This window comes from Eptesicus fuscus, chromosome 6 (assembly GCF_027574615.1).
Source record: "Eptesicus fuscus isolate TK198812 chromosome 6, DD_ASM_mEF_20220401, whole genome shotgun sequence".
NCBI classification, from domain to species: Eukaryota; Metazoa; Chordata; class Mammalia; order Chiroptera; family Vespertilionidae; genus Eptesicus; species Eptesicus fuscus.
The window spans coordinates 11,638,256-11,659,952 of record NC_072478.1 but is presented as its reverse complement, the minus strand read 5'-3'; the positions used below and the strand labels follow the sequence as shown (position 1 = coordinate 11,659,952).

At 38.4% G+C, this 21,697-nt stretch overlaps 1 protein-coding gene across 1 annotated transcript in view; it reads left to right on the top strand.

Annotated features, from left to right (window-relative positions):
- ADAM7 (ADAM metallopeptidase domain 7) overlaps positions 1-21,697 on the top strand; it is a 73,604-nt gene that overhangs the window by 25,890 nt on the left and 26,017 nt on the right. The window contains exons 5-9 of the mRNA XM_054718313.1: positions 26-102; positions 2,674-2,866; positions 5,076-5,129; positions 7,830-7,901; positions 18,777-18,946. Of these exons, the coding sequence (XP_054574288.1) occupies positions 26-102; positions 2,674-2,866; positions 5,076-5,129; positions 7,830-7,901; positions 18,777-18,946 (566 nt within the window). The remainder of the gene's footprint in view (positions 1-25; positions 103-2,673; positions 2,867-5,075; positions 5,130-7,829; positions 7,902-18,776; positions 18,947-21,697) is intronic.

Sequence of the window (21,697 nt, the reverse complement as noted above, 5' to 3'; positions counted from 1 at the left end):
TCAATAGCCTCTTCATCTATTTTAGGATCACTGTTTTTACCAAGGATCCATTATACATGAATATGATTCTGCTGCCAGTATCAGCACATGTAACGGTCTCAGGTAATGCACAGTATCTTTCTATTTTGTTTATGATTTTTTTCCTCTGGATTTTTTAAAAAATTGACTTCTCACGTTTCTTTTTAACAACCCTGGTAAATAGAAAAGCTACTGTATATTTTCAACATGAGTATCCACTTCAGCCCATTGTTTATGTTCCTTTTTTATTAAAATAAAAAAAAGATGTCTAATGCCAGCCCTAAGCAAGACAAGTATTCTAGCATATGATCAAGAGATTCAGTGTTTGAATACTATTGAAAATTTCATGTTCTATATCAGGATACTGAAATCAGAGACTTGCTCCTGAACATTTTATTTGCCTGTGGTAGAATTAAGTCCAAACCAGGTCTCTCAACTTCTAGTCCTGTGAATTCCCCACACACATCAACACTTCACAGTGTTTTCAGTCCCTAGAAAGCAAAATGTCAGAAGCAAAGCCTATAGAGGTTCTCTGTAGATCTTTAGCTCAAGTATAAAGGAGAAAGATGTGGAGAGGCAAAGGGCAGAAGAACAAGAAACTTCTGTCTCTCTTGGTGAGGCGTTTACTTGAGTAGTTCCCAGTATTTTCACATATGAGAACCCCTTTAATAACAAATTCATCACATAATAGCATTTGTACTCTAATATATATTCTACAATTAATGCATGATGGACATAAAAATTCACAGCATTTTTGCAAGAAATCTGAGACTTGCCAGAGATCTACAGCCCCAGGTGGGAATTGTTATTCTACCTAATACTTGAAAGTAGAGATTGGACTGTCAAAGCTTCTGAAAAATCCAGATGAGCTGACTCTTATAAAAAGGTATTAATTCAATCAAAGATCACTTATTATCTCATATTTTTATCACTCATAACACATGGCTGCAATCTCATGGTGCTTTGCCTTTATAGTTCCCCTTTCTTAAAAGGCAGTATCAGAAAATATAAATAAATGGAACCACATCAAACTAAAAAGGTGTTGCACAACAAAGGAAACCATCAACAAAATGAAAAAGAAACCCACTCAGCAGGAGAACATAACATCTGATAAGAGGTTAATATCCAAAATTTATTTAAAAAAAAAAAAAGTATAAAACTCAACACCAACAAAACAATCCAATTATAAAATGGGCAAAGGATCTGAATAGACACTTCTCCAAAGAGGTTGTACAGATGGCTAATAGACATATGAAAAATGCTCAACATCACTAATCATCAGAGAGATGCAAATTAAAGCCATAATAAGATATCACTTCACACCTGGCAGAATGGCTATGATCAATAAATCAACAAACAACAAGTGTTGGCAAGGATATGGAGAAAAGAGAATCCTTGTGCACTGTTGGTGAGAATGCAGATTGGTGCAACCACTGTGAAAAACAGTATAGAGTAACTTCAGAAATTCAATTGACGTATGACCCAGCAATTCCACCTCTGGGAACACATCCAAAGAAACCCAAAACACTTATTCAAAAGAATATATGCACCCCTATGTTAATTGCAGCATTATTTACAACTAGTTGCTCGGTGCATGGATTCGTGCACATTGAAAGGAAATTAATTAGAAGAAATATTTTAATATCACTGACAGATCTAAACACATGCATGTGATTAGCACCAGTGAGAGCTTTATATGTATCACACATGCACGAATCAACGTTTGTTTTTAAATTGCCAGTGCGCATCATATGTACTGGTCGGTCAGATAGTTGGATGGACGGATGGTCGGTCACTTAGCCTTTTTTTTTTTTTTTTATTGATTTATTACAGTGAGGAAGAGAGAGGGATAGAAAGTTAGAAACATCGATGAGAGAGAAACATCGACCAGCTGCCTCTTGCACACCCCCTAATGGGGATGTGCCCGCAACCAAGGTACATGCCCTTGACCGGAATTGAACCTGGGACCTTTCATTCCGCAGGCCGAGGCTCTATCCATTGTGCCAAACCGGTCTCGGCAACTTAGCCTTTTATATATATAGATAACCAAGATCTGGAAGCAGTCCAAGTATCCATCAGCAGATGAGTGGATAAAAGAGTTGTGGTACATTTGCACAATGGAAGACTTCTTGGCCATAAAAAGGAAGAAAATTTTACCCTTTGGCAACATAATGGATGGACCTGGAGAACGTTATGCTAAGTGACATAAGCCAGTCAGAGAAAGACAAGTACCATATAATTTCCCTCAGATGTGGAATTTAATAAGCAAACTGAACTAACAAGCAAAATAGAGACAGACTCATAGATAAAGAGCAGGCAGATAGCTCTGGGGGTGCTGGGGGAAGTGGAAGGATTGAGCAAAAAAGAAAAAGAACTCATGGACATGGACAGCAGTGTGGTGACTGTGGGGGTGGTGGGTGGAGTTGGAAGAGGGCATATGAGGGATAAATGGTGATGTGAAAAGTAATAAAATAAAAGAAAGTAGGGAAAAGTACTTATGTTAAATTTGAAAATAAAACAAAATTAGGGAGGATTTATAAAATATATAATACAAATTTTAAAAGGCAATATCAATAAATATGGAATAGAGTAGTTTTATATAGTAATGTAATAATAAAAATTCTTAACTATACATTGTATTCTCAATTTCCACAGGGGATTCTTCAGGGTATATGACCAAAGGTACCTCATTGAACCAGTGAAATATTCAGATGAGGGAGAACATTTAGTATTCAACTATAACCCAAAAATGCAGTATGCTGCCAATTTTTCTTGTACAGAGCTTAATTTTAAAAGGACAACTGCTCCAAACAATAATTCTAAATCCATGGAAGGCTCCAACATGAAAGTGAGTGCTTTATTTTTAAGTTATATTTTTCTCTATTCCTTTACTAGAGGCCTGGTGCATGAAAATTCATGCACTGGAGGCAGGGGTCCCTCAGCCCGTCCTGCCCCCTCTCACAGTCCAGGAGCCCTCAGGGGTGGGAGGCAACCCGGCAATCAGGAGAAGGCGACACCCCCATCACACCTCTGCTGCTGCCACTGCTAGCAGCACAAGCCTCAGCCAGCCCTGGTTATCTGAGCCCCAGATGGCCCTGGGCAGCTGGGAAGCCAACAGCCGAGGCTTGCCTGCACCTCAGGCCAGCCCTGGGTGGCTGGGGGGCTGAGGGGACTGGGGGACTCCAGAGGCAGGTGTGTGGCAAGGCCATGCCTTGCCGTGCACCAGCTGCACCGGTGAGGCTAAGGGGACTGGGCGCCACCATCTTGTGGCTGTGGGCGCTGTCATCTTTGAGGGTGGAGCAGTCAATTAGCATATTCCCTCCTTATTGGCTGTGGGTGCCACCATATTTGCAATGGCATGAGGGTCAATTAGCATATTCCCTCTTTATTAGATAGGATTATCTCAAGAGAGAAATTCTGACCTCTATGAAGGAAGTATGCATACTATCTGAGTCTAACTCTTTACTATTTGAAATCTGAAATGTCAAACATTTGTATTTGTTATCTATATGGAAAGTGATTGTTCCATACAGTAAAATTCAGTTTGTCCCATTGGTTTCAAGGAAGGGGAATCCTATATAATCAAGAGGTAATATGCAAATTGACCATCACTCCAACACACAAGATGGCTGCCCCCATGTGGTCAAAGGTGGCTGCCCCCATGTGGACACAAGATGGCTGGCAGGGGAGGGCAGTTGGGGAGAATCAGGCCTGCAAGGGAGGGCAGTTGCGGGGGACCAGGCCTGCAGCGGAGGGCAGTTAGGGGCAACCAGGCCAGCAGGGGAGAGCAGTTGGGGGTGACCAGGCTGGCAGGGGAGTGGTTAGGGGGTAATCAGGCTGGCAGGCAGAAGTGGTTAGGGGCAATCAGGCAGGCAGGCAGGCGAGCGGTTGGGAGCCAGCAGTCCTGGATTGTGAGAGGGATGTCCAACTGCCCATTTAGGCCTGATCCCACCGGGCAGTCAGACATCCTTTGAGGGGTCCCAGATTGGAGAAGGTGCAGGCTGGGCTGAAGGACAACCCCCCTCTCACCCCATGCACAAATTTCGTGCACCAGGCCTTTAGTATCTACAATGTGTGTATAGGTTTAGAACATTAGAGCTACAAGTGGTTAGAAAGAATGAAATTTACACTGTCTTGAAACCTATCCTATATATTGTATACCCTTGTCTTCGTTGACATTTTCAGGGAATTGATAAGCAAGATTTTCTACTTTTCATTAGGTCAAACGTTCTAACTGTTAAGGACAATTAAGAGTAATAATGAGTTCATTTTCTCTACAAGCAATTCATATCTCCTTAAATCCCACTGGATGTTAGCCTTTAAGCTCCAAGAATGTTCATCTTCTTCACATATTCATGGCCCAATTGAATAAATCAATCAATAAAAGATTACTTAGTCCACATAAGAATGACTTAGTCAATCTTTGAATAATATGTCCCTGATTTATACTCAGAATATGCATGAACCTCAATGTATGCCATCAAAAACAAAACATAGAATTTCTTAGTACTGGTATTTTATAAAAGATCTATAATTAGCAAATTTTATACATGTTCTCTTGGAAATAGACTACTGAAATACAGATGATTTGGAGAGAAGAACAGGAGTAAATGAAAAACAATCAGTTCTATTAGCCTGACTGTAGGCTAATAATTAGCTCTATGTTAGTTCTGAGCTTTATAAATGGATACTTTTTAAAAAAGAGTTTTCTTAGTAAGCATTTACTTTGTAAATAAAAAACACTTAATGTTAGAAACTAGATATATATATATATTTTTTCATTTATAACTCATTTTATGTGAAAGACTTAACAAAGAAGGAAAAGATAATCAAATATGGAATGCTATTTCAGGTTTATTACAATCTGATATACAGGACCACCTGTTTTAATAATATGGATTTTATTTAGATAACTTTCTAGAATTATTAAATATACTTCTATACCTCACCTTCTTGTATCAATAAAAATTAACATTTCTTACCTTACAAATGTTATCTTAAAATTTTAAAGTAAAAAATATTAACTATACCTCATTAAATTTTTTATAAACTTCCAGGTCACCCATATAGAAAACTATGTTGAACTGTTTGTTGTTGCTGATGGTAACGTGGTAAGTTTTCAGATGGACATTGGCTCTTCATTCATCCTTATAAAACTAGATTTGTGATTCTAACAAAAAAAAAAGTTTTATTCAGAATTTCATTCTGGGCTCAATCTCTTTTTAGCTTCCCTAAGCAGATTTAAATAAGAGATGATTGCATCCTTTAGTAGTACAGCAGACTAAGCCAAAAAAGAACTGTCCTCCCCATTACAAACATCATAATGCTGAACAACATGCAAAAAATAAAACTATAACTATACTATGTAGTTGAGCTAAAACCAAACAACAACAAAAAAATAACAGCAACAACAACAAAATCAAGGAATCTCCAAGTGCTAAAAATGAGGAAGAAAACCTCAGAGTAGTAAATAAAACTCAAAGGCTTTGTGACCCACAATATATAGACTAGTGCATGATGCCCAGAGCCATAAGGACTGGCCCAGACCTGTAAAGGGAAATAGAAAGGTTCTGTGCACTAAAAATGCAAAGAGAAAGAAAATGTCCTGTCTGCCTTTAGCAAAGGGCAGGGGAAATATAATGCATGGAAAAAGCAAAAAAAATTTTTTAATGAATTAGTAAGTTCTAGGCACTAATGGATAGACAGGGTTATTGCATGTTAGTAAGAACAAGTTAACTAAATTTGCTAAAGAAAGTTAAGATAAGCTTTGATCTTAATAATAATCTATACTAATAAAAGAGAAATATGCAAATTGACTGTCACTTTGAGATGCCCACTAGCCAATCAGGAGTGAGTATGCAAATTTGCCTCATCGCCTCCATGGAGACTGACAGCAGGGAGGAGGCAGCTCCCAGCATGGCCTGCTTGGCAGTCACTGCGGTGGCCTAGGAGCAGGCAAGTGCAGTCTGCAGGCAGCACCCAGCACAGCCTGCTTGGCAGTCGCACAGTGTGGAGCAGGCAGGCCCCACAGAGAGCAGAGAACCATGGGGAGCAGGCCTAAGCCATCAGTAGGACATCCCCTGAGGGCTCCCGGATTGGAGAGGGTTCAGGTCAGGCTGAGGGACAACCCGCCCCCATGCACGAATTTCTTGCACCGGGCCTCTAGTTTATTAATAAAGACTAAGAGTTAGGGTATTTTGGAAAGATGGAAGAGGGAAAACAAAGGCAGCTTTGGAAACCGTGTTGAGGGTTTGACACATCTTGAAAGCAATATGATGAGTTTTAAACAGTTAGGTAGAGTGAGGGTACGGATGTGTACACCCAGAGTTAGCAAGTTGAAAGAGAGAGCATAGAACAAATGTTTGATCCCAGGGAACACTAAACATTTAATAAAGGTTTGGAAATAAAAGTACAAAGACCCCATGTCCATCCCTCTTTCTTACCCCATGGGTGGAAGTCAATGATTGATAAATACTCTATTCCTGTAGTCCCTAAGACAACCTCAGAATCTCTATTAACTATGTATACTAGGCCAGCCCTACCCGTTCATCAATGGGAATCCTAGAGTGAAAACATTTATTATTTAGAAGTTAAGGGGATGGTGGAAAAGAAAAACTTCTGCACAGTAAAATCCTAGAAATGCATAGAATAACGAAAACCAGAATGATAAGAAATTTTTTGAAAGAGAAAATAGTCAATATTAAATGTGAACAAGATGAGCAGAAAGAAGAGGAAAAAGTGTTCAATGGGTTGATCATTGAGAGGATATTTATCAAGAATAGTTTCAATGAAATAGTGATAGTCAAGCTAGTGAGTGGTGAGTTGAAGAGTAGGTGGTAGATGATAATTGAAGAGATTCTAATGTTATATCATTGAGATATGTAGATAACAGGACAGCAGGATTCAGAAAAGGATATTTATTTTTATTTTCATTAGGTAAGAAGCTTGACCATTTGCATTTGTCCCCACAGGATAACTCATATTATTGTTAAATATATTTGGTCAGATCTACATTGATAATACTGAGAACAAGGTCCTGATGGCACAAATAGAGAATCCATTTGAAAGAAGAGAACAAAAGTCAGAATAGGCGGTGATGGAAAGAGACATAACTTGGGGTGGTGAACACACAATACAGTGTACAGATGACGTGGAATTGTGCACTTGAAACCTATATAATTTTGTTAACCAGTGTGACCCAAATGAATTTAATAAAAAGAAAAAAATAATAATAAACTGCCTTAGGGCAGAAAAAAAACCTAAAGAATTGGCCAGAGTAGGAAAGTTGGCATTTCCTTCCTAGTCTTTTTCTGGAAAGAAAGGCAAGCAACAATTCTGTGTCCCTTTCCTCACATCTCTGGCTCTGGGGTGACCCTTGATTATGTGTCCCATAGTTTGTGGCCACCACAGACACAGAAAAGCTGATAAAGTTGCTGTTTTCTTGCAATATAATGGTTGCTGTGGAGCTTTAATAAGTTTTGTTTCATCAGCATGATAAATATGAAATCTAAAGAACACTTATTATTTGATTTGATAAATCACGTAAATGTAATATAATAAAATGTGAAAGGGGACAAAGTTATAAAAACTTTTAAAGTAATTGCTAAGTTGAAGCATGTCTTTTGAAAGTGCTGTAGCTATCTCATATACAAAATATACTTTTGCTTAAGTTGCCAAGATTTTTAGCTGACTGGAAGGAATGCAAATGATATTTTTTTCTTTGAAATACCTGATAATGTGTGAAATATTTTATTGAATTTGTATTCAACTCCTATTATTAACAGATATTGGTCTGATGTTTATATTTGCAGTACCGCAGGAATAACTATCCTCACAATAAACTGAGGAACCGAATTTGGGGAATGGTCAATTTTGTCAACATGGTAAGATTTTATACAGTTTAAATCAAGCTAAAAATACAAATGGAAAGAAACTTTTAGGATAGATACTGCTAAATTTCTGTGGTGGTTCTGAGGCAGCCCAAAAGACAAAATTTCACCCAGTGTTCTAATTAGTAAAAAATTAATTAAATTCACAGCAATAAATGAACCAGAGTTCTGACTTTTTTGTTTTCTAAATAAGTGGCATTTATTAAATAAAAATTTAAATAAATTTCAAATATTGGTCACTAATCACAAAAATATGTAATGTACAAAGATTTCAATACCCATCATTCATAAATCAAACCCACTATTGTAAATTACTGCTCCATGACCGTGCACAGCAAAAAGTTTTGCAAGCTGTAATTTATTTTCTATATTTTAACACAGATATTAGGAAAAATATTTCAGCAAAATCTATAATTAACTATAACCTTTCTTAAAAAGCAATACTGTAAATTGTACATATTTTTCTTATTCTGACTCCTTCTAAGTCATTGAGCTCCGTTACTAGGATAAAGAAGGCCCAAAGGAAGATGCTGTAATGAGTAGCCCCATCTAGGTCAGAGCTGATTCATTCACCAGTTGAAGGACATTTGATCAATTTCTAGTTTTTGCTATAATGAATAAGATTCCTTTCAACATTTTCATATAGATGTATGTACAAACATAAATTTTTATTTTCTTTTTGTAAATGACTAAGAAATAAGAATGCTGGGTCAAACAATAAGTATATGTTCTTTAGCTAGTTCTCACAAATTTTGATGTTTTATTTTTAATTTTCATTCAATTCAAAATATTTCTAGTATCCCTTATGATTTCCTATTTGATTCAATGGTTATATATGTGTGTCACTTAATTTCCAAATACTTGGCAATTTTTTATATAACTTTATATTAAAATTCTGCTCACCACATCCATACTTTCCACTAGAGCTATAACATATTAATAATTATTATTTTACATTTCCTGTCAGATAACTTCAACATCTAGATTATCTCTGACTCATCTCTCAAACAGTGGGTTGTTTTTCCTTGCTTTTTTGTGTATTCTTTAATATTTTATTGGATACTGGACATTACGTATAGGATAGTAGGGACAGAGGAAATAGTACTTATCCCTTCTTTTTTGACCAGGCCATTAACAAATGGGATTGAATCAATCTTGTCAGCAATTACACTTGTTTGGGGTGTTGCTATTGCTATTGTTACTTATAGTGCGCCTTGAGCTTCAGATCTCTGTAATGTTATCTTGTGCTTAGAGTCAGTCCTGGATTGTTCATTTCTGCTTCAATCTCAACTTCAACCTCAGGCCTTTGTCCAGGGCCAGTGCTCAAAGGAGGTTTTCTTTCACACAGATCTCTTCTTCAGCAGTAATCTGTTCTTGTGATTTACTCAGTAATTACTGGCCTAGTTATGGGACCGAAGTGTTTTCTGTTATCCTGATCGATCCTTGGTCTTAGGAAAGTCCTGCCCATGGGTCATTGGCTAGATATTTCTCCAAGTTCATGTCCTTCCTCCTATGGTAGGAGCCCTTGAACGGTCTGGCCTCAAGATAGTTTCCTCCCTCTTCTCTAGGGGTGGGTGTTATTTTTCCCCTTCTTTCAGCCACAATAGGTCTTCACTTGAGTTCTGAGGATGTAAAAGAAAAAGGTCGCTGAAGTCCATACAGCAGCTTAAGGCTTTTGTTTCTCAAGAGAGGGGCTTCGTAGGTTTCAAAACGTTTCTAACGCAGCAGTTGCTCCCATCCTTCAGGCCTGTGCCACCAAGGGAGGATATCTCCAGTCTCCCACCCGCCCTCCATTGTGTTTATGGGGAAGAGTCTGTGCAGGGGCATATTTCCTTGTATCTGTGTCTCCCTGAGGGTCCTGTACTGTCGTTCTATCCCACACTTGTCTTTTAGCAATTCCTTAAAAATATTTGGTGGATTCTTATCTCTCTGTTTGGCACGAAGCATCTCTTTTTCTCTCTTTCTGCCACTGGGAGATGCTCTTGTACAATTTCTCTTAGAAGGAGTCTGTATTTCCTTAGATTCCAGGCTGTTTGCCTGGTTACTTCAGCTCTCATGGTTTCAATAAAAAATAAAATTTTGTAGGTTCTTTTTCTGTTGGTCAGGATAGAAGCAGCGTTCTTTACAACTGTTTACATCTTAGACAGAAGCAGAATTCCTCCTAAATTTAAATTGATGTCTATGGAGATTAAAGATTCTCCCTGTGACATTTTCTAAAACGTAGGAGCAATGTGGAGTTGAATGAGTATATCTCATAGTCATTTCTGTTTTCTCTTATTTCTTTTATCTTGTAATTGTCTTTATCATTATCCTACATTCATCCAAATATAAGACTCAATCTCTCTCCTTGGCTTTTCATCTCCAAAGTAAACATAAATACAAAATTGTTGCACATTGCTGAACTTTTTATTAAATACTAGAGGCTCAGTGCATGAAATTTGTGTACCGGGATGGAGGTAGGGGTGGGGGGAGGTGTCCCTCAGCCTGGCCTGCACCCTCTCCAATCTGGGATCCCTCTCACAATTTGGGACTGCTGGCTTCTAACCACTCGCCTGCCTGCCTGCCTTATTGCTCCTAACTGCTTCTGCCTGCCAGCCTGATCGCCCCCTAATCACTCCCCTGCCAGCCTGATTGACACCTAACTGCTCCCCTGCTGACCTGATCACCCCCAACTACCCTCCCCTGCTGGTCTGATCTCACCCCCAACTGCCCTCCTCTGCCAGCCATCTTGTAGTGGCCATCTTGTGGATGACATTGCACAAGGGTGTGATGCCACCGAGGCTTTTATTATATAGGATTTTCAGTTTAGAAAGGGAGGTCATACCACATCCATCATATCACTTTCACTGGCCTTTTATGCCCCATATTGCCCATAGGGGAGGGGTCAGACAGTCTGAGGGGATTTACGGGAAGCAATCTTTGTTCTGGGCCAGATCTAGCTGGATCTAGCTAGAGAGTATGGCAGTAGCCACCTCATTAAACACTCTGTCCTCAACCATAAAACATATCTTTATTTTATAAGATATTTTCTCACTAGAAGAGAACATATTTGTAGGATGGCAAATATTGTTTCCATTTTCACTTGCAACCAGTTTTATAAACCTAAAGCCCATCCATGAATGTAGAGAATCCAAAGAACCCAGATTTTAAAAAGTCTTGTTCTGTGGGACCTGACTCATAAGGTTTATTCCACCATAAAATTGGGATCAAAAGGAATGGGCATCACAGGCTGCAATATAGATTTGAAATGTGGAAAATTAAGACATGGTTGTTATAGCAATGATATATGAAAACTTTTTTGTTAAAAAACTATTTTATCTTTTGATTTTATTTTTTTTCCATCACCATTTATCCCCTCTATGCCCTCTTCCACTTCCCCTCCCCCATGATGCAATCACCACATAGTTGTCCATATCCATGAGTTCTCTCTCTTTTTTTCTTTTTTGCTCAATCCCTTCACCCCACCCCTGCAACAACCTGTCTCCCCTCCCCCAACCACCACCACTAGAGATGTCTGCCTGCTCTCTATCTCTGATTCTGTCTCTATTTTGCTTTGTAGTTCAATTTGTTCATTAAACTTCACGTATTGTACAAACCTTTTGAATAACCAATTACATTCTCTGTTCATATTATATGAGTAAGTTCTCCATTGTTGTAAACTCAGTGTTCCTATTTATCATTCATTCTTTCTTTCAACCCAGCTAGTATGGAAAATAATTTTGATATAACATAATTATTTGTCTCAAAATTCTCATAATACAGGGGTTGGCCAAGGTAGGTTTATAGTTGTAAGTATGTGAGTTTATTCTTGTATTATTATTTATTAATTACTGTATTATTTTCCATACAAACAACTGTAGACCTAGTTTTGCACACCCCTTCTTTTATCCTGGCATCAAATATATATCGACTAGGAATTTATTAAAGCAGATGGGAATAGCGACAAGAAGGCTTATGGACTGCAACTATTTCTTTCTGTTTTGAGCAATCCACAATAAGATTTCTTAGACAACAAAGTAGTTCCAAACATCAAACATGGAGAACAAAGATAGCAGCTAACTATTGGTTTTTGAAAACCAATGTCAACTTTCTAATCTGCCACAGAGCTAACTCTGAAAGGAGAGAAATGAATAAAGAACATGCATTCCATCATGTGCCTACTATCAGTGAATTCACATTTCAGGTCAGTTGTAATCTCAGACCTTTGTTAAATTATTTAGTCTAAAACATTTTGAGCTCAAGGGTTATTCAGACCTTTTTAATTTAGCTTCTTTGTTGGCCATGGCAATTCACCCAGGATTCTGAGTGATTCACCCCACCTTAGGTTTTAATATAACTGCTTTGTTTAAGGCCTATACTTTTTGCTTATGACCTCCTGCATTAAAATTACTTTTTTATTTTGTTAATCCTTACCTGAGGATACTTTTTTCATTGATTTCTTTTAGAAAGAGTGGATGGGAGGGAGGGGCAGAGAGGGGGAGAGAGAGAGAAACAGAGAGAGAGAGAGAGAGAGAGAAGGAGACATCAATGTGAGAGAGACAGACACATCAATTAGTTGCCTCATGAATGATCCTTGACCAGGGCCAGAGATCACACCTGCAACCCAAGTACATGCCCTTGACCAGGTTTCAAGCCCACCACCCTTTGGTTCACAGTAACAATCTAACCACTGAACACACTGGCCAGGGCAAAATTACTTTCTTTTTATTATTTATTGTTGAAAGTGTTACATATGTCCCCTTTTCCCTTCATTGTCCCCTCCCAGCCTGCCCCCAAACCCCCCTATATGATCTATGTCCACTTGTTATGCTTATATGCATATAAGTTCTTTGATTGATCTCTTCCCCTCACAACTGCCTCCACCCCCACCACCCCCTCCCCTGCCTTCCCGCTCAGGTTTGACAATGCTTCTATGTCTTTGGATCTAATTTTGTTCATCAGTTTATGTTGTTCATTATATTCCACAAATGACTGAGATCATGTGATACTTATCCTACTCTGACTGGTTTGTTTTGCTTAGCATAATGCTCTCCAGGTCCACCATGCTGTTGCGAATGGTAAAAGCTCTTTCTTTTTTACAGCAGTATAGTATTCCATTGTGTAGCTATACCACAGGTTTTTAATTCACTCATCTGCTGATGAGCACTTAGGCTGTTTCCAAATCTGAGGTATTTTAAATTTTGCTGCTATGAACATAGGGGTACATATGTCCTTTCTAATTGGTGTTGCTGTTTTCTTGGAATATATGCCTGGAAGTGGGATTACTGAGTCAAATGGTAGTTCCATTTTTAATTTTTTGAGGGAACTCCACACTGTTTTCCACAGAGGCTGCACCAGTCTGCATTCCCACCAGCAGTGCACGAGGGTTCCTTTTCTCCTCATCCTCACCAGCACTTTTCGTTTGTTAATTTGTTGATGATAGCCATTCTGACAGATGTGAGATGGTACCTCATTGTTGTTTTGATTTGCATCTCTCCGGTGATTAGTGACTTTGAGCATGTTTTCATATGTCTCTTGGCCTTCTGTGTGTCCGCTTTTGAGAAGTGTCTATTTAGGTCCTTTGCCCATTTTTTGATTGGATCGTTTATCTTCCTTTTGTTAAGTTGTATGAGTTCCCTTTAAATTTTGGAGATTAAACCCTTATTAGATGTCACATTGGTAAATATGTTCTCCCATTCAGTGGGCTTTCTTGTTGTTTTGTTGATGGTTTCTTTTGTTGTGCAGAAGCTTTTTATTTTGATGTAGTCCCATTTGTTTATTTGCTCCTTAGTTCCCATTATCCTAGGACAGGGGTCGGCAAACTCATTAGTCAACAGAGCCAAATATCAACAGTACGATTGAAATTTCTTTTGAGAGCCAAATTTTTTAAACTTAAACTTCTTCTAACACCACTTCTTCAAAATAGACTCGCCCAGACCGTGGTATTTTGTGGAAGAGCCACACTCAAGGGGTCAAAGAGTCGCATGTGGCTCGAGAGCCACAGTTTGCCGACCACGGTCCTAGGAGATATGTCAGTAAACATATTGCTACGAGCTATATCTGATATTTTGCTGCCTATGGATTCTTCTAAGATTTTTATGGTTTCCCATCTTACGTTTAAGTCTTTTATCCATTTTGAGTTTATTTTTGTGTATGGTGTAAGTTGGTGGTCAAGTTTCATTTTTTTTGCATGTATCTGTCTAATTTTCCCAACACTATTTATTGTCTTGACTTTATTGTATGCTTTTGCCTCCTTTGTCAAATATTAATTGAGCATAATGGCTTGGGTCGATTTCTGGGTTCTCTGTTCTGTTCCATAGGTCTATTTGTCTGTACTTGCACCAGTACCAGGCTCTTATGAGAACAGTGGCTTTGTAGTATAACTTGAAATCTGGTATTGTGATTCATGCAACTTTGTTCTTCTTTCTCAGGATTGCACATAAATTTTTGGATAGTTTGTTCTAGATCTGTGGAATATGCCATTGGTATCTTAATGGGGATTGCATTGAATCTATAGATTGCTTTGGGTAGCATGGACATTTTAATGATGTTGATTCTACGAATCTATGAACACGGTATATTCTTCCATTTGTTTATATCTCCCTCTATCTCTTTTTTCAATGACTTGTAGTTTTCCAAGTACAGGTCTTTTACCTCCTTAGTTAAGTTTATTTCTAGGTATCTTAATTTTTTTGTTGCTGTGGTAAATGGGATTGTTTTTTTTTAGTTTCTCTCTCTGTGAGTTCTCATTATTGGTGTATAAAAAAGCCATAGATTTCTGGGTGTTGTATTCTTCTATGTTGCCAAATTTATTTATTAAATCAAGTAGTTTTTTGATGGCGTCTTTAGGGTTTTCTACATACAATAGCATGTCATCAGCGAATAATGACAGTTTTATGTCTTCTTTTCCAATTTGGATGTCTTTTATTTCTTCTTCTTGTCTGATCGCTATGGCTAGCACTTCCAGTACTACGTCAAACAGGAGTGGTGAAAGTGGGCATCCCTGTCTTGTTCCTATTCTTAGGAAATAGTTTTATTTTTTCCCCATTGAGTATGATGTTGGCTGTAGGTTTGTCACATAAGGCTTTTATTATATTAAGATATGAGCCCTCTATTCCCATTTTGCTGAGAGTTTTTATGAAGAAAGGGTGTTGGATTTTGTAAAATGCTTTTTCTGCATCAATTGATATGATCATGTGGTTTTTGTCTTTCAGTTTTTTTATGTGATGTGTCATGTTTATTGATTTGCATATATTGTACCAGCCTTGCATCCCCAGAATAAATCCCACCTGGTCATGGTATATGTTCTTTTTAATGTATTGTTGGATGCGATTTGCTAATATTTTGTTGAGGATTTTAGCATCTATGTTCATCTATGTTTATCTATGTTCATCTATGTTCATCAGGGGTATTGGCCTATACCCCTGATGAACATAGATGCTAAAATCCTCAACAAAATATTAGCAAATATTTTCTTTGTAGCATCTTTATCTTGTTTTGGGATTAGGGTAATGCTGGGTTCATAGAAAGAGCTTGGAAGTGCTCCTTCCTCTTGAATTTTTTGGAATAATCTGAGGAGGGTAGATTTTAATTCTTCTTTGAATGTTTGCTAAAACTCTCCTGTGAATCTGTCCAGACCAGGCCTTTGGTTTCTGGGATTTATTATTATTATTATTACTGCTTCAATTTCTTCAGTAGTTATTGACCTATTCAGATTTTCTGATTCTCCTTGATTGAATTTTGGAATATTGTATTTTTCTAGGAATATGTCCATTTCATCTAGGTTGTTCAGTTTGTTGGAATAGAGCTGTTCATAGTTTTTTGTTTGTTTGTTTGTTTTTCTTTACAATCCTTTGTATTTCTGGGGGTCAGTTGTTACTTCACTTCTTTCATTTCTGATTTTGTTTATTTGGGTCCTCTTTCTTTGCTTCTTGGTGAGACTGGCTAAAGGTTCATCAATCTTATTTATCCTTTCAAAGATTTAGCTCTTTGTTCTAATGGTGTTTGGTATTTTTTTTTTTGTCTTTATGTCATTTATTTCTGCTCTGATCTTTATTATTTCCTTCCTTCTACTTACTCTGGGCTTCTCTTGTTGCTCTCTTTCTAATTCTTTAAGTTGTAGGGTTAGGTTATTTATTACCTTTTTTTTTTTTTTTTTTTTTTTTTTGAGGTAGGTCTGTAGTGCTATGAACTTCCCTCTCAGGACTGCTTTCACTGTGTACCATAGATTTTGGATTGTTGTGTTTTTATTGTCATTTTATTTCAGGTTGTTTTTTATTTCTTATTTGATCTCTTTGGTAAAGCAATTGTTGTTTAATAGCTTCCAAGTGTTTGATTTTTTTTATTGTCATTGATTTCTAATTTTATTCCATTGTGGTCTGAGAAGATGCTTGGTATGATTTCAAACTTTTTAAATTTGAAGAGACTTTGCCTGTGTCCTAATATGTGGTCTATCTTTAAAAATGCCCTGCGTGCCGAAACCGGTTTGGCTCAGTGGATAGAGTGTCGGCCTGCAGACTCAAGGGTCCCAGGTTCGATTCCAGTCAAGGGCATGTACCTTGGTTGCGGGCACATCCCCAGTAGGGGGTGTGCAAGAGGCAGCTGATCAATGTTTCTCTCTCATCGATGTTTCTAACTCTCTATCCCTCTCTCTTCCTCTCTGTAAAAAATCAATAAAATATATATTTTTAAAAAATGCCCTGCGTGCACTTAAGAAGAATGTATATTCTGCAGATTTGAGGTGAAATGTTCTGAAGATGTCAATTAATTCCATCTGATCTATTGAGTCATTGAGGCTTGCTGTTTCTTTGTTGATTTTTTGTCCAGAAGATTTATCCAGTGATGCCAATGGAGTTTTAAAGTCCCTACAAAGATTGTGTTGCTGTCAACCTCTCCCTGGATCTCTTCAAGATTTTTTTTTATGGATTTGGGTGCTCCTGTATTGGGTTCATATACGTTTACCAGATTTATATCCTCTTGTAGTATAGATCCCTTTAGTATTATGAAGTGGCCTTTCTTATCTCTTGTAATGGCCTTCACTTTGAGGTCTATTTTGTCAGATATAAGTGTTGCTACTCCACCTTTTTTCCATTTCCATTTGCCTGAAAATATCTTTTCCATCCCTTCATTTTCAGTCTTTGTGAGTCCCTTGTTCTGAGGTGGATCTCTTATAGACAGCATATATATGGGTCATGTTTTCTCATCCATTCAGCAATTCTATGTCATTTGATTGGAGCATTTAATCCATTTCCATTTAAGGTTATTATTGATAGGTACATGTTTGTTGCCATCTTTATTCATTATGACTGTGTTCCTTCTTCCCTTTCTATTTCTTCTTTTACAACAATCCCTTTAGCATTTTTTGCATTGCTGGCTTGGTAGTGATAAACTCTCTTAGCCTATTTTTGCCTGTGAAGCTTCTGATTTCACCATCAATTTTGAATGATAGCCTTGCTGGACAGAGTATTCTTGGATTCAGTCTCTTGCTTTGCATCACTTTGTATACTTCATTCCATTCCCTTCTACCCTGATGTGTTTCTGTTGAAAAATCATTTGATAGTCTAATGGGAGATCCCTTGTAGTTAATTTTCTGTCTCTCTCTTGCAACCCTTAAGATTCTTTCTTTGTCATTAACATTTTCCATTGTAATTATGACATGTCTTGGTGTGGGTCTTTTGTTCATCTTGTTTGGGACTTGCTGTGCTTGTGTGACCTTTTCTTCCCCAAGTCAGGGAAGTTTTCTTTCATTATTTCTTCAAATGAGTTTTCTAATCCTTGATCCTCTTCTTATTCTTCTGGCACCTCTATTATGCATATGTTTCTTCATTTCATGTTGTCCCAAAGCTTCCTTAACCTTTTGCACTCAGATGTCGAGTGTGACTCGACACGTTTAGCATTAGAATAAAGGAATCGAGAAAAAAGCAAGCGAGTGCAAAGGGTTAAGCTCTCCTCCTGCTTTTTAATTTTTTTTTTCCAATTGCTGTGTAGTTTGGGTGTTATTTTCTGAGGTTTGGGACTGTGTTCTAACTCACTGATTCAGTCCTCTGCTTCTTCTAGCCTACTGTTGAAACTTTCCATTGTGTTCTTTATTGCCACTATATCATTCTTCATGTCTTCTTGATTCTTACATATGTTGGTGAATTTCTTATCCAGACAGTTGAGCATCTTTATAACAATTACTCTGAATTCTTTCTCTGTCATATTGCTTGCCTCCATTTTGTTTAGTTCCTTTTCAGGTGAGTCCTCCTTTTCTTTCCTTTGAGGATTGTTTCTTTATCTACCAATTTTTGTTGTTTCTTCCTGGCCCTGGGCACCCTACCTGAGGTCTGAGAGGTTGAAGCTCATAGCAGTCCAGTGGTCCAGGACTCTTTAGCCTGGAGGCTGGGTCTGCTTTGAGTCTCACACCTTGATTGCTATGAGTTTTAACCCCTTCTCCCATGGATCTGGTCCCTCTTTTGTCTGCTTCAGATGTTTGGGGTCAATGGGGTTGCATGCACTGTTCCTCTGGTGTGAAACTCCCTATGAGGGCCTGAAATTTGCTACATGGCCCTGGTACTTGCAGTAGGGTGACGCCCTAGGACCTTCTAGCTGGATACTTGCAGTGTGGTCCTGGGACCCTTGGCTGGGATCACCAGGTTGGACCAACAGAACAGTCCCTGGACCCAGGGTTGGGGTGGTCACAGGGTGGCTCTGTGTTGCTATGGCAGCCCTGTCAGCATGGGATCCTGGGAGGCTGGGTCTGGGCACATGGATGAGAACTTCAAGGTGCGGGAGGACTCTCTGGCATGCATTCACTGCAAAAGTTTCATTTTTTTAATGTAAAAGAATATGCTAATGGCAAGGATCTTTCTGAAACTTGACTTTGTGAAATATTCTTTTTATTTTAAACAGATTTATAAAACTTTTGACATTCATGTTACATTGGTTGGCCTTGAGATGTGGACAAGTGGAGATAAAATAAAAGTTGATTCCAATATGGAAACGACTTTATTGCGTTTTTCAGCTTGGCAACAAGCAATCCTTAAAAAAAAGAAGAATTATGATCATGTTTTGTTACTCAGGTATGTAAATGCTCTATTTCCCTGCATACCTTAGGAGGTTTGTAAAAAAAAAAAAAGAAAAGAAAAGAAATAAAAACAAAATATTTTTAGGGCAATTGACATTTTTGGATAGTACACAGGGACAAAATGTTATGTCTAGCTATATAGAAAATTTTCATATGAACTTTTTAAGAACTTCCTTCCTAATAGTGATGAACACTAGAAAGGAAAAATTTAATACATTCATGTTCCTGGGCAGGGTTAAAAAATGTTGTTAGGTAAGTAAAGCAATTTCAGAATCCATTTACTTTACCTATCTGCTTTCAACTCTCACTCCTTCAGCCTTCCATACCATACTATTCTAACACTCCCCCAAGATCAACTTTTTCTGGGAAAATGCCTTATTCTCTGAACATTTCCCTTCATCAATGTGTGTTCATCCAGTGACTAGTGTTTCAAGAGCATCTTCTCTACCATTCAAAATGACAGAAAACTAATGTGATAAATTAAAACTGCCATCGCTCTAAAATTCCTAAGGAAAAGTCTGAATTTATCTGGAATACTAACGTCATTAATTCTTAAAAATAGGGGCCATTTTAAAATCATTTCAATTATTCAAAATACCTAAGCACACTACTCAGCCTGTAGAGAAATGATAAATAATTGTGAAGCTGAACTGACTTCAACCTTGTGTTTTGCATACCCTGATATTGTAAAGAATGTTAATTTATGGAAGAACAAGTTTAGAGCATTGGAGTCTTTTAGCATCTCTCCTGATTCCTTTAAAGCTGCTATAAGAGATGGGTACCCACTTTACATATTTCATCTACCTATAATAGCAGTGTCTCTCATAAAGTCTGCAAACACAGCCTGAAAATGTGCTTTTGACCATTATCTAAATGTTAACTTTCAGTCTGACCTCAGAACTGTGAAGCTTCCAAAGCCTCTAGTCAGAGGTCAGCTCCAGCCCTTGGTCAGAATAATGAGAGTGAGCCAGACCTCTGGTGTAATATCATTTCTGATTTCCATACTGGGATGGCCCATAGCACATATTTCCAGGGGAAACATGTACCTGGCTTGGGCTTGGATATTCATGAACTAGTATAATTCAAAATTATGAGTAGTGAAGTAAAATCTCATCATAACTTCTGTAGTGGCAAGATTAGCCCCTTTGCCTAATCCTTAGACATGTGTTAAAAATAATTAATCAATTAATTTAAAAATATTTAAATGGGTATAAGTGGGAAATCTTTTACTTCCATGAGTATCTCTTACTCTGAGAGGTAACTTCTCTCCCTAATAGTATGTCTACAAATAGAGAAATGATGTGATGGGGAGTGCTATTAATGACTAACTGGACACTATGTTTGGGATTTCTCAGGTGTTCAGTTTCTTACATATCTTCCCTTTTCTATTCACATAGATCTAGAAGTGATGAGGTACTATATATGGCATTGTCATGGTATGACTTTTGGTTTTAAGTGTTTATGAGCAAAGTCAGAATCTGGACCCTGCTTTCTCAGGTGCTTCATCTCCACAGGTGGTATTCTCCCAAGAAATTCAGAGTCTAGGAAGACCAGAATTCCATGTTCCTCCAAGATGTATAGTCAAATACTGAGACTTTAAAATATAGGCATAGGGACATTTCAATCATAAAGAAAGAAATAGAGGACATCTTCATTTATATATATATATATATATATATATATATACATATACATATACATATACATATACATGTACACACACATGTACATATATACACACACATATACATATCCTATATAATAAAAGCCTAATATGCTAAGTGTCTGGTCGTCTGGTTGTCCGTTCAACCAATCAAAGCATAATATGCTAATGATGTGCTAAGGCCGTTCAATTGCTCACTATGACATGCATTGACCATCAGGGGGCAGACAGACAACTGGTAGATCAGTCGCCATGACATGCACTGATCACCAGGGGGCAAATGCTCCGACCAGTAGGTTAGCTTGCTGCTGGGGTCCTGCCAATTGGGACTGAGCAAGATGGGCCAGACATGCCCTGGAGCCCTCACGCAATCCCTCCCCAGCTGGCCAACCTCCCACATCCCTCCCTGGCCCCGATCGTGCATTGGTGGGGTCCCTCAGCCTGGTCTGAGCCCTCTTGCAATCCGGGACCCCTCAGGGGATGTCGGAGAGCCAGTTTTAGCCTGATGGCAGAATGACAAGTCGCTATGATGTGCACTGACCACCAGGGGGCAGATGCTCAATTCAGGAGCTGCCCCCTGGTGGTCAGTGCGCTCCCACAGGGGGAGTGCCGCTCAGCCAGAAGCCAGGTTCACGGCTGGTGAGTGCAGCAGTGGTGGTGGGAGCCTCTCCTGCCTCTGCGGCAGTGCTAAGGATGTCTGACTGACAGCCTTTAGTTGGATATCCCCTGAGGGCTCCCGGACAGCGAGAGGGCACAGGCTGAGCTGAGGGACCCTGCCCCCGAGTGCTCAAATTTCATGCACCGGGCCTCTAGTACATATATAAACACACACACACACACACACACACACACACACACACACACATTTATTACACATATGTATAATACATAAATATATTATATATATATATAGTTTTTATTGATTTCAGCTAGGGGAAGGGAGGAGAGGAAGAGATAGAAACATCAATGATGCGAGAGAATAATTGATTGGCTGCTTCCTGAACACCCTCTACTGGGGATTAAGCCTGCAACCTAAGCATGTACTCTGATTTGGAATCAAACAGTGACCTCCTGGTTCATGGG